Source organism: Gymnodraco acuticeps, unplaced genomic scaffold (genome assembly GCF_902827175.1).
Source record: "Gymnodraco acuticeps unplaced genomic scaffold, fGymAcu1.1, whole genome shotgun sequence".
Classification (NCBI taxonomy): domain Eukaryota; kingdom Metazoa; phylum Chordata; class Actinopteri; order Perciformes; family Bathydraconidae; genus Gymnodraco; species Gymnodraco acuticeps.
This window is the reverse complement of record NW_022990501.1, coordinates 4,242,264-4,256,105: the sequence shown is the minus strand read 5'-3', so window position 1 is coordinate 4,256,105 and position 13,842 is coordinate 4,242,264. Positions and strand designations below refer to the sequence as shown.

General features: G+C 41.5%; 1 protein-coding gene across 3 annotated transcripts; it reads right to left on the bottom strand.

Annotated features, from left to right (window-relative positions):
• Positions 1-2,526: 2,526 nt before the first annotated feature.
• Positions 2,527-6,043, bottom strand: cx39.9 (connexin 39.9). Of its 3 annotated transcripts, none has more exons than XM_034226760.1 (3): positions 5,772-6,043; positions 4,910-5,068; positions 2,527-4,194 (listed from the first exon to the last, which is right to left on the bottom strand). In XM_034226760.1, the coding sequence occupies exon 3, from the start codon at positions 4,141-4,143 to the stop codon at positions 3,094-3,096; it is 1,050 nt and encodes a 349-aa protein (XP_034082651.1). In that variant the 5' UTR covers positions 4,144-4,194; positions 4,910-5,068; positions 5,772-6,043; the 3' UTR covers positions 2,527-3,093. The 3 variants fall into 3 exon arrangements, with proteins under 3 accessions (XP_034082651.1, XP_034082652.1, XP_034082653.1); XM_034226761.1 differs by having other exon boundaries at positions 4,914-5,068; XM_034226762.1 differs by lacking the exon at positions 4,910-5,068 and having other exon boundaries at positions 5,772-6,038.
• Positions 6,044-13,842: the final 7,799 nt, after the last annotated feature.

Sequence of the window (13,842 nt, the reverse complement as noted above, 5' to 3'; positions counted from 1 at the left end):
GAGAGCAGACTGCTCTACAAGTTTGTAAGTCGGAGTCCTCATAACATTGATGGAAGCTAATATAGACAGCCTTATTTTTTACATTGTGTTTAGCCATTTGGTTTGGTTGAATATAGCGTCTCTTAGTTATTTTATGTTATTTAAAAGTTTACACTAAATAAAAATGTGCAATGCACAGGAATGATAATAAATCATATATGCCACTGGCCTTGATTGAACCTATATAATAATAACTCTAAAATTGTTGTAAAAGACAAAAAAGTTTGAATAAAAAGCAATGCTTCATCACACACATAGTCAACATGTATTTCAAGTATGTGGCTGAATGGATGAAAGTAGTTAATCAAAGATGATTGTCTGCTCCATGCAAACCAAGCTCCTCTACCTATTTTTGGGCTAAATTGTTGGCAACAATTTGTTATTGTTGCAGACGAGTGGAGAATAAATGTGGGTTAATGGATGTCTCCTGAACCCATTAACCCACAATGCTCCTGAAAGTGGACATGAGAGTTATTAATAGCAGCAGTGTGGAGGCTTTGAAGCAGAGCCCTCACCAGTGTACGATGGTATGTGTTTTGTAAATGGCTCCATCCACACCGCAGTCTGTACGTGTCCGCTGCAGCTGCTGGAAACCAAGCAGTTAATATGACGGCTTCAGGAAGAAAATAGCAGGGAACAATTTAAACAATGGGCAAATCAAATCATAGCAGTGATTGCACAATTACAAAAACCTCTATTTATTACATCATGTCACTACATTTTCATATTGTTTGAGCTGAATGATCACAACGTAATCTTTTCTGCAGTTGAAAAACAAACAGATCCATTCAATACAAGATTTTTAGTTGATTGGCTGCCAAAGATTACGGTTGACGACTCCGAGCCAATCAGGTGAGAGTATAGCATTGAAAGCAGTTGAGCAATCAGAGTACAAATTGGCAATGTTCAGCCTTACTAGACATATTGTGAAACACCGTAGAGAACCTTATTCTAGGTATGATCGAATGATTAGTTTCCTCTGTTTATGATCCAAAGTGGAGTCACTGTAATATTTGTTATCTGCCAATACTGGGTCCGAGTTTATTTACTTAAACTTTGGGTGAGTAACATTGGAGAAATCAGCAAAAGTTAGCTAGATTCAGGAAAAAACTGAACAGCTACGGAGAGTTACCTGGTAGCTGACAGAGACAGTAGAGTAAAATACTAACACAGCTGAGTAAAGGAAGGTCAAATTCTGGTGTGCTTTATTTGAGCCGGTAGAGATCTAAATATGTCCAGATCGGCCCAGATAGTGATCCAGAGCAGCGGCTCAGGACATTCTTACATTATTCCTCCCTTGAGTTATAGCAGACTAAATAAATACTCTGTGAGAAATAAATATGCTGATGTAGCTAAATCAGAAGCATATGATTTATAACCAAAACCAAAACAAAGTAATGGTGACGTCTGAATTGATTTAACTCATCAATGTGACAAAATCTGTTGAAAAAACATATAGTACCTAATCTCTAAACACTTTATTTTTCAATAAAGTGGGTCTTTGGAAAATACTTGGAGGTTGGGGCCTATCATTTTGGGCACATTTAATTTGCCAACAAGAGACAAAGACAGTGATCGTCATCTCAACATTTTTGAGGGGGGACCTGGGGGGGACACAGGGGGGTCCCAGCTCAGTGTAATGGGGGCACTAACCCCTGTTAGCCCCCCCCCCCCAGAACCGCCCATGGTCACAATCAAACAGGAAAAGGTTGCTGCTTTTCTATTCCATAGAAGCGGTTGGTAGCTATCTCTATTGACCAAAATGTATCAATCTAAGAACTTTACATCCCCAGTAAAGAAGGCGGGCGATGGAACCACTGAACTGTGGAAAACTAAATGTGCAGTGTTGTCAAGTTTTACAAATTACGTAGCCAAATAACATCATGAACTCATGTGCGTCAATTAGTTAATTATAACAAAATGTACTTGAAAATATGTATTGCTTTTTCCCTGAAGTCTGAATAAGCCTCTGAATGTAGTACTTAAGGCTCTAAACTGAAAGCGATCAACTGTCTTTGCGGCGAGGGGGCTAACAATTATGCTATTTAGAAACGTAGGAAGGGAAATTTGATCATTTAATGCTGGGATACATTGAAACATCAGTCATCTTATAATAGGTTTGGTGTTTTTCCTAAGTTGACTGCCTGTGGTCTTAGAGCAAATATGACATCAATAAATTATTAATAAATAAAATGCTTTGTCTTCCCCCCAAGGCAATGTTAGGGGAAACACTGACGTTCATGTTTCTGAGCTGTGGACAAACAAATAATTTCTTAAAACATTTACGGCTGTTTTTATGACATCACTCTATCCCCAACTGGCCTCCAACACTGGTTATGGTGTGTAAAAGCTGCATGTGAGTAGAACAAAATATCACTAGAGTAAATCTGTGACCATTTTTATGACAGGTGAGGAAGAAATGTTAAAGTTTGACCTTTCCACACAACAGATCCTCTATCCAATTTAAACATGAGTATGAACAGAACAGTCTTTTGAATCACATCAGTTTAATCAAATTACAAAGTCACAATAAGTATAAGGAAGAGGTACATTTTTGACTAACAACATATTTTTGCTTTTGATAGGACATCTCTTGCATGCTTTTCACAGTTTTAAGAAGTACATTGTATACTTAATCACCCACAGATATGGAAGTTCATCAATTGAAAAATGTAGAGTAAAGTGAAAACTATTTTGAACCTGAAGTTGACATTTCAGAAAATGCATGAGCAGAATTGTTAACATGGGACAGTCTTTCAAGACAAACAAAGAAAATCTAACTCTTAGTGAAAAAAGAGCAACATTTTTTATGTCTCGCCATATTTAACCCTGAGAAATGTGACCATACAGTAGGTGCCATTTATGGGTATGCAATTCAAAGCTTGTTTGTAAAGGCCTCTTACAGTCAGATCTTTACTTGAAAGTTGATCACGGCTATTTTCTGTTATGCAGTCACCTAATAGTTTTGTCTCGAATAGTCTTCCATACACATGCAAATATTCACAGGCAAATGCATGTTGTTCCTGAGTCTCAGATGAAAATCATATAAAGTCTCTAGATATTCAGGCCGTCCATCCGGCTCCTGTGACTGCTCTGCCTGCTCGACTGACAACTAGTTCTATGCTGATTTTGCATCTCTAATAAGGCCTGGTTGGCGAGTTTATTCTCCTCCATATCATCTTCCTCTTCTTGACCTTTTCTCTCCACCGCCATATTGTCTCTGTTCTGCTTGAAGACCACTTTGCTGCTGTAGGGGCTGAAGGCTGAGGTTTGCTCCGTATGGAAAGGTCCAGGCACTGCATGATGCCCAGAAAAGTAGCTATATTCTGGGACACAGGGTATGGCTTCAGTTCGGGTCTTGGAAGCCTCACTAATAGCATGTGATCGTCTGTAACGGAGGCCCTGCTGGCACTTTTTGATACCTAGATGGTAAATTTCCACCAGGTTGAGCAGCAGTGAGACGGAGGCCACGGCCAGCATGAAGATGATGAAGATCGTCTTCTCAGTGGGTCGGGAGATGTAGCAGTTCACCATATTAGGGCAAGGCCAGCGGTCGCAGGTGTACATTGCCTTGAGCTCGAAACCATACAGGAAGTACTGAGCTACAATAAAGAATACTTCGAACAAGGTCTTGAAAATAATGTTGAAGACGTAGGTACGCAAGAGTGCGCCTTTCAAGCGAACATGGCCCTGGTTGTCTTTAATTGAGGCCTTCTTGGCTTTAGTGACAAGTAACTCCTGGGTTTGCTTTTCACCCTGCATGGCATGGTCCTTCTCTTTCTGTTTGTCCTTTTCCTCCATGCGGACCAGATGAAGGATGTGGCCGAGATAAATGAGGGTTGGCGTTGAGACAAAGATGATCTGCATCGACCAGAAGCGGATGTGAGAAATAGGGAAGGTCTTGTCATAGCAGACGTTCTGACAACCGGGCTGCTTGGTGTCACACGTGAAGCCGGACTGCTCGTCGCCCCACACCTTCTCAGCGGCGGCCCCCAGCACCAGGATCCGGAAGATGAACAGCACTGTGAGCCAGACTTTGCCCACAACAGTGGAGTGTTCCTGGGCGCTCTCCAGCAGCTTCCCCAACGAGTTCCAGTCCCCCATATTGGCTCACAAATAGAGACTCAGATTTATCCACAAAACCAGGAGATTCGCCTGAAAGGAGAGGGACATTTTTTACTTTCACTTGGATTAAATAAACACTGTAATTTTGCAGTGTCTGGCTTAGAATTAACAAACTTCCTACAGCATGTCCTAAAGTCACAGGCCCTTTCTTTGTCAGGGCTCCGAAACCTTGGTTGTGAAAATATTTTTCTATTTTCTCTTGTATCTTTCTAACTTCTTGAACCTTTCAAAAATACACTACTTAGTGACATTTTGACCAGTGATAACTGATTTGTTGGCCTATACAAGTTGTGGAGACAACCCTTTTAAGTTGATATGGTGAACTTGTTAGCACATTTGGCAATTTACTCTACACCTACTTTGGAGTTGTGTAGAGTTCTGTCTGGTTTGAATGCATTGCTGTCTGCTTTGTTTGTGGTCCCTACTAAGTCCTGAGAGGAAATATCCAGTTATTTAGTCAGGGATGCTATAATTATTTGCTGTTGATTGCAGGTTGATATCTGCCTTGTTGACAGCCCTGACAGCCCACTCTGGGGGCCACAAGCAGAAGGGACCTGACACCTCCGGCAGCACCCCCCTCCTCCCCCCGTAGGGTCGGATGATCCTTCAGTGAGCATGTCAATTTCAAATTCTCCTTTTCTTTTGTTTGTAATGCATGCACTGATTTATGTTATAAATCATTTAAATGTCACTTCACACATAATCACATTAAATCCATTAGTTACAGTAAGTCAAAACAGATTACTTGCTCTGCTATTGACTGGCAGGGACGGGTGGCGCAGTGGTCTGTCGGTTTGATCATCAGATCAAGGGGGTGTTGGGGAACTCCAGTTCGAAACCCGCTCTCGCCCCACTGCGTCAGGCCGTTGTGTCCTTGGGCAAGACACTTCACCCGAATTTGCTCCTGTGTGTATTGTCCACAGTAGATGACCATTACATGTATGATCTGTATTTGTAAAGTGCTTTGAGAGTCGCTATAATAAATATAAGGATTATTATTATTATTATTATATATGGCATCCCTTTTAGGCTTACAATTATAAATATGGTATTTGTCTGTGATTGTCCCCCCACAACCAAAGGCTAATGTACTTTCTTCAGAGGAGACATACTAAAATGAAACACAGATTTATTATGAATTCACTGTTTGTCCTCCCAGAGTTTGTGTCCTATCTAGTGTAGTCCGGGACACAGCTGACTGTGTGTGAGAGATCGCCCTGCAGCAGGCTGGGGAGACTCTTATGATCTTGTGACACAGTACCCGGCAGTGCTCCCTGACTCCAGAATTAGGTTTCTAGTTTATATAGCAGGGCCTATTGGTTTACAACTTAGCAGAAATGTTCTTTAAATATAATCGAAGTGTCCTCTAGTCATCAGCGGTTGACAAAGTGTGAATCTGAACACCTGCTTGAACCTATTGTGGTAGGATTTACAGGATCACTTGATGGATTAACACTTTGTTAAGTATGTTAAATACTGAGCCTGGAAATAAATCCCAAATTAGATATCTAGACTGCCAAACTAACTTTAGAACTCTTGTATGTTTTTGATGATTCATTTAGACACTCAAAATATGTATTTGGATATATTGATTAAGAAAAACATACCTGGTAATCATCTCCTGCCAATCCAGAGTCAGTTGGTGACTGAGCCTCTTTGGTTCACAGAGAGGCCATGTTCTCCTGAGCCACTGAGGGAACTGGAGTGCTAAGATAAACTTTTCGTTTCTCTGGAGGCTGTGTGATCCCGCCTGCTGCCCTCCCTCTCTGACCCCGGTGTTCGGCAAGCCACCACAGCCTGGTCCGCGTGTGAGTATATGAGAAGATTCCCACTTGGAGATCAACTATAAAACACCCTGACTAAGAGGTGTTCCTGTTGGATGGAGTGGCAGCTCAGCAGGCCAGTGAGGATGCAGGTTAGTCTTACATGTCAGTGAGGTCTAAATATAATTCCTTGTGATGGGAGGAGCTTTGTTGTCACTCTCATGTTGAACCTTGACTGCGTGGTGTTGCGTTGGACACTTTCAAATCTCCCTTCAGTGCTGCAATGAGTGTTACTGCTTTTATAATTCTGAAACAAGATGAACACATTTTTCCTGATCCAGTTTATTATCTGAAAGTTTGTCATTCTTTGTGGAAACTCAAGCAAAGTTTCCCTTTCTTGTGTTTTTGTCATGTTTTGCTTTTTTATGAACTGCATTGTGTCCTTGGGTGTCATGAAATGTGCATCCAAATAAAATGTATTTGATTTGTGCAGAGTACATCTTCTAATACTGTACAATTTGATGTACTTGTCTTGCACTCAACTTTCCCCCTTCTTTTTCTTTACACTTTAAACCTCACTATATTTCAGGGAGAAATGTTGGTTGAACTTTCTATAAGTCCATCTCTATGATGCATTATAAACATACTTTCACTATTTATTGTGCTTTATAATAATAATCTTAACACATTTTATAATACCTCATCACTTCATACTTCAATAATACTCACATAATTTTAGTTTTTGTAACATTCATAGCGAAATATAATACCATTATAACCTTTTTTAAATGTAATGCATTATAATGTATTATAAATATAAGTCCCTCCAGTTGGTCATTTTTTGCTTTAAGAAAGTTAAAAACTATCATTAAATCACACACAGCCACAACACACAAAACATCACATTTCTCAAGTCTAATTATAATGCATTACAAAATATTATTACATAGGCTATTACAGCAAATATATTATGATCCTTGCACAAAAATCTGTGACAATTATGAAATATAATCAGACTCAACCTTGTAGGTCATTGAACAAATGCTTTATAAAGTGTTTTAGTATGGTTATAAGCAGGGTTGGGTTGTAACGGAATACATGTTGTCACGATCTGTCTTTATGGTGTTTTGTCTATCTTTGGGTTTCCTGTTTTATTTTGTAAAGTGTTCACCCCCGTTTCCTGCCTGTCTGCTTTCTGTCTGTTTCCCTCCTCGATTACCCGATTGTGTTCACCTGGTACCCCTGTGTTTTCTCCTCCCTCCTCACCTGTCTCGTGTTTATGTGATTAGTCCTGGGTGTATTTTAGTTCTGGGTTTTCTGTCTCTCTTTGTCGGGTTGTCTTTTGTCATGACTAGTTCGTCGGTGAGTGTTCTGTTCTGTCTGTTATCACCTAGCCTTGAAATAAAGGAACTTTCACTTTAATCTGCATTTGGGTCCTACCTGCTTCACACACCGTGACAGTACGAACCGACCAAACAAATGGACCCAGCAGATGATCCATGGGAGGTAGAATTACAGCATTTTACCTTCTATCTGGCTTGCTGCTTCGATTGGTGGAAGGAAGCGTCCAGTGTTCGGCAGAAGAGGGCCGCTCTGGTAGAGGCGCACCGGTTGGCAGCAGAGAAACTATGTTTTGTTGAGTTCTTACCCGACTGGATTTTGGACTTCCTTGAAACATGTGATTTCCGGCCTGCTAGCCCCAGGCATGATAACTCCATTTCTCCCATTTCCCAACCTGGCACCATACGCCTTGGTGGGTTCCGCCTGAAGTCAACCCGTGCTTCTGCCCCAGTTCCTGCTCCTGTCCAGGAGTCGTATTCCGGAACTCGTCAGGCTTATGGCAACCCTGTCTCCTAAAAATTACGTTCCCACAGAACTAAACTGCATTCTCAATTACGTTTAGCTAGAAACGTATTTTCTCCCACGTTACGTTTGTTATGAACGTATCTCAAATACGTTTATTTTCTACATATCTTCTCCCACGTTACGTTCGTTATGAACGTATCGTAAATACGTTTATTTTCTACATATCTTCTAGAAACGTATTTTCTCCCACGTTACGTTCGTTATGAACGTATCTTAAATACGTTTATTTTCTACATATCTTCTAGAAACATATCTTCTCCCACGTTACGTTCGTTATGAACGTATCTTAAATACGTTTATTTTCTACATATCTTCTAGAAACGTATTTTCTCCCACGTTACGTTCGTTATGAACGTATCTTAAATACGTTTATTTTCTACATATCTTTGCCATTTATTGCCTTGCTTATAATAATGATAATAGTCATTTATAAATATCATTTTAGAGCACACATTTGAAATCGAGAATCGGGCTCGATATATGGTTAAATTAAAATCAGTAGGCGAGGCTGTAATTTCGGCAGCTGTTACTCTCATGAGCGAGGCAGAAAATAATAGTTTTAACATGACAAAAAGCTGCTGTGTCGTTTATTGCACCTCAAAGATTAAAACAAATCCAGAGTTACTTGTTTCTGTACTTCCTCTAAGAAGAAAGGACAGTAAAAGAAGAGCTCTGTGGCTTCAGGCTTGATCGCCGTTCAAATGACAGCGTTGGTTTCCCCAAAAGTGGGCGGGGCTGTAAAGTGACGTTTTACTATCATCTATTATTCAAAACCATTCTATTTATTCTAATGTAAATTACATGCCAGTGTTTTATCTTTTTATTTATTTGTTTTTATTTTAAATCGTATAATGTCGGACTTTTTTCCCGTCTGTGAGGAAAATAAATGGGGTTTAGAGCCTCAAAATACTGAAATCTGTATTTTTTTAAATCTTTTCCTTCTAATTTGTTATTCTTTTCTAAATAACACACTGTTATTTACACAACCATAACACACAATTATCCTTGTTTTTATTTATTCATTTAATTCTATAATCTTGGGCTTTTTAGCCGTAAATAAAGTCACCGGAAACAGACGGGACATTTTGAGCGATACACACCACAAACCCACCGAACTGATTACCCAAGATTCTCAGCTTGAAGCTCGTTGATTGGATGTTTTAGCCGCAATAAACGCTGGGATATGGTGTTAATAAGTTGTGATATCCGAAAACGAAAAATAAAATAATACCTAATTCAGAGTGTTCTTGCTTTTCTCTTTGGAAGTCATCACATAACGGCATTGTAATACACGGTTCGGCTGCATTAAATATTATACATCTGCCGTAGTTCTTTATTTATAGAGCCCTGATGAGAAGACTTCTAGACAAACATGAGGAACTGCCGCCAAAACTGAATACTTGATGTGGATCATAAATATATCAACAATTAAACAACATCTTCAATTTCTTTTCACAAAATACGTCTCCTTGCAGTATCAATAGTAATTCGGCTGACTTTTATATTTGATCCAATTGGTAGATAATAGGTTATATTTACACCATAACGGTGCACAGCTGATAGAAAAGGACTTGTAGTTTTTAAAGATATTACTGATTTTCTTTGAATATAAGAATGTAAATACTGAGTTGAGAGAATAGTCAGGGGATTTGGGTGATGGGAGACACATCTCTGGATTCAGAATTTCAATAGCGTACCATTAAATGACGGATATACCTTTCTGTCTGTGATGTTTTACAAATCAGATATTAATGTGTAGAAGTAAAACATGTGAAATAATATAGCAATATCCTGTAAAATTATGTAAAAACATGAATAAAACTACACATCTTCAGATGTTATACATACATAAGTGTTCTACACTAATAATACAAAGTTATTATTAGTATGCTGTGTGTACCTTGTGTGCACCGCCTAGTGGTTAAAGCACGTTATTGAATTATTTTTGTTGAATAATGTTATTTGATGAAAACAATATTAAGAGTACATACTTTCATAGGGGGAAAGTAGAAGGTCAATGATAGAAATATAGAATATAAAAAGTCAAGAAGATACTATAAGTGATCTCTACAATAAAACAGTTTAGTGCCGGATGTACAAAGATATTAATAGGAGGATGTGCAAAACAGAAAAACGAATTAACCTTTATTAACACATTAAAGAATACTTTAGGTTAAGGTCTTATTTTAAACAAGAAAAAAGCTTTGGGGGTATCTATCTACCGATGAATATTAAGCCTGACAAAGTACTTAACGTCTAATATATTGCTTTCCTGCAATGTTAACTATGTTGAAGCACTTCTTTTAACTGATATTATACACATTAATTATACTCTTATGTATGTAGATAGAATAAGAAATGTGCAGAATATGACAGTTTAATGGTGGAGGTACACACATATTGATAGATGTCTTGTAATGCGCTGTTGAGGAACCTGCGACCCAAGTTGTGTATATGATCAATAAACCTTAGAAAATCTTGAAATTTTGAAAGGGATGTGCAAAATAGCCATTATACAGTTTTTAATTAACTATTAGTAGAGAATAACGAGTAATGAATATACTTTATAGAGATCTGCAGATAAATGTTTCGTCTTCTCAAGCACCACCTATCAAATATCTCTCCTGATTGTTGGCACTTGACAATCACCTTCCCTGAATTTTACTCAGGTGTAACTAAAGTCTGCTTTAAGGGTTGTTTATATTTCACATCATTAATCAGAATCTGCAAAGTAACTAAACTAAATGTAGTGGAGTAAAAATACCAGGTTAACCTCTGAATAGTGGAGTAGAATTACAAAGTAAGCTGTCGTGTGGGTATATATTAATGCTGCCCATTATGGATATAAGCGATTTTTACCCATTTAGTAATTACATGTTTTAAATGTGTACACACCAATGTGTTTCCTATCGCCTAAACCTCCAGGGCTGTACACAGTTTAATACTGGCAACTTCTAATTTTGGGAAAAACGTCTTTTAAAACTACAATTCCCAGTAGAGACGTGCCATAGAGAACATGTTGCGAAACACAATAGCCAGCATGTGTATTTCTCGCGGGGCGTTCGAGTCCAGTTTTGAATAGTCTGCCGTGGTTTCGTTCCATTTCAAAGAGCTTGACGCTCGGCGTAACCTTGGCGCACTACCACTCCAACATCACGGGGTTTGTCAACGGGACTGTAGTCCCAAACGATAGCTGGGGATTATGGGTAATGTAGTGTCTTCGGCCATCCTAAATCTCGAAATGTCCCGTCTGTTTCTGGTGACTTTATTTACGGCTAAAAAGCCCAAGATTATAGAATTAAACAAATAAATAAAAACAAGGATAATTGTGTGTTATTGTTGAGTAAATAACAGTGTGTTATTTAGAAAAGAATAACAAAGGAAAAGATTTTTAAAAAATACAGATTTCAGTATTTTGTGGCTCTAAACCCCATTTATTTTCCTCACAGACGTTTATACGATTTAAAATAAAAACAAATAAATAAAAAGATAAAACACTGGCATGTAATTTACGTTAGAATACATAGAATGGTTTTGAATAATAGATGATAGTAAAATCTACGTCACTTTACAGCCCCGCCCACTTTTGGGGAAACCAACGCTGTCATTTGAACGGCGATCAAGCCTGAAGCCACAGAGCTCTTCTTTTACTGTCTTTTCTTCTTAGAGGAAGTACAGAAACACGTAACTCTGGATTTGTTTTAATGTTTGAGGTAAACGACACAGCAGCTTTTTGTCATGTTAAAACTATTATTTTCTGCCTCGCTCATGAGAGTAACAGCTGGCGAAATTACAGCCTCGCCTACTGATTTTAATTTAACCATATATCGAGCCTGATTCTCGATTTCAAAGGTGTGCTCTAAAATGATATTTATAAATGACTATTATCATTATTATAAGCAAGACAATAAATGGCAAAGATATGTAGAAAATAAACGTATTTAAGATACGTTCATAACGAACGTAACGTGGGAGTAAATACGTTTCAAGCTAAACGTAATTCAGAATGCAGTTTAGTTCTGTGGGAACGTAATTTTTAGGAGACAGGGTTGCTTATGGAGGTCCACGGAGTATTCAGGAGGCTGCTAAGAGGAGTCGTCGCAGGGCCAGGCTGGCAACCCGAGCCCCAGCGGCCGTTGTTCCGGCTCCAGTGCAGGCCCCAACAGCCATGGTTCCGGCTCCAGTGCCGGCCCCAGCAGCCATGTTTCCGGCTCCAAAACCAGCCCACACAGCCATGATCCAGGCTCCAGTACAGGCCCCAACAGCCATGGTCCCTGCACCAGAGCTGGCCCATACAGCCATGGTTCCGGCCCCAGTTCCAGCCATGGTTCCGGCTCCAGTAGTCATGGTCCCGACTCCAGCACCTCGTCTCCTGCTGGCTCCCCAGCCGACGCCAGCTCCCCGAGTCTTGTCGGCGTACCGGCCGACTCCAGCACCTCGTCTCCTGCTGGCTCCCCAGCCGACGCCAGCTCCCCGAGTCTTGTCGGCGTACCGGCCGACTCCAGCACCTCGTCTCCTGCTGGCTCCCCAGCCGACGCCAGCTCCCCGAGTCTTGTCGGCGTACCGGCCGACTCCAGCACCTCGTCTCCTGCTGGCTCCCCAGACGACGCCAGCTCCCCGTGTCCTGTCGGCGTACCGACCGACACAAGTTCCCTCTCAAGTCCCCTCTCAGGTCCCATCTCGAGTCTCTTCTCAAGTCCCCTCTCAGGTCCCATCTCGAGTCCTCTCTCGAGTCCCCTCTCAAGTTCCCTCTCAAGTTCCCTCTCAAGTCTCCTCTCGAGTTCCCTCTCAGGTCCCATCTCGAGTCTCTTCTCGAGTTCCCTCTCAAGTCATCTCTCGAGTCCCCTTTCGAGTCCCCTCTCAAGTCCCCTCTCGAGTTCCCTCTCAAGTCATCTCTCGAGTCCCCGCTGGAGTTACCTCTCAAGTCACCTCTCGAGTCTCCTCTCGAGTTCCCTCTCGAGATTCCTCTCAAGTCACCTCTCCAGTCAACTCTCAAGTTTCCTCTCGAGTCCCATCTCAAGTCACCTCTCGAGTCACCTCTCGAGTTCCCTCTCGAGTTCCCTCTCGAGTCACCTCTCGAGTCCCCTCTCCAGTTTCTTCTCAGGTCCCCTCTCCAGTTCCCTCCTGAGTCCCCTCACCAGTTTCCTCTCAAGTTCCTTCTCAAGTCCCCTCTCCAGTTTCCTCTCAAGTTCCTTCTCGAGTCCCCTCTCGAGTCACCTCTCAAGTCCCCTCTCGAGTCACCTCTCGAGTTCCATCTCTAGTCTCTTCTCGAGTCACCTCTCGAGTTCCATCTCTAGTCCCTTCTCAAGTCCCTCCTCTAGTCACTTCTCTAGTCCCCTCTCTGGTCCCTTCCCGAGTCCCTCCTCTAGTCCCATCTCTAGTCCCTACTCAAGTCCCTCCTCTAGTCAATTATCTAGTCCCCTCTCCAGTCCCCTCTCCAGTCCCCTCTCGAGTTCCCTCCTCTAGTCCCTCCTCTAGTCCCTCCTTTAGTCCCTCCTCTAGTCCCTCTTCGAGTCCCCTCTCTAGTTCCCCTCTCGAGTCCCCTCTCGAGTTCCCTTCTCTAGTCCATTCCCTAGTCCCTCCTCAGGTCACTTCTCTAGTCCCATCTCCAGTTCCCTCTCGAGTCCCCTCTCGAGTTCCCTCTCGAGTTCCCTCTCGAGTTCCCTCTCGAGTTCCCTCCTTTAGTCCCTCCTCTAGTCCCTCCTTTAGTCCCCTCTCTAGTCCCCTCTCTAGTCCCTCCTCTAGTTCCCCTCGCGAGTCCCCTCTCGAGTTCCCTTCTCTAGTTCCTCCTCTAGTCCCTCCTCTAGTCCCTCCTTTAGTCCCTCCTCTAGTCTCTCCTCTAGTCCCCTCTCGAGTCCCCTCTCTAGTTCCCCTCTCGAGTCCCCTCTCGAGTTCCCCCTTAGTTCTCCTCTCGGTTCCCCTCTCGAGTCTCCTCTCGAGTCCCCTCTCGAGTCACGTCTCAAGTCCCTACCCAATGTCCTGGTCCGTTGGAGGTTCTGCTGGGGGTCCTGCCAACTCCATGTCCTGTCCCGTTGGAGGCCCCGTCGAC

Excerpts from the sequence above, each read along its gene's own strand:
- cx39.9 (XM_034226760.1), bottom strand. The coding sequence starts at position 4,143 with ATGGGGGACTGGAACTCGTTGGGGAAGCTGCTGGAGAGCGCCCAGGAA.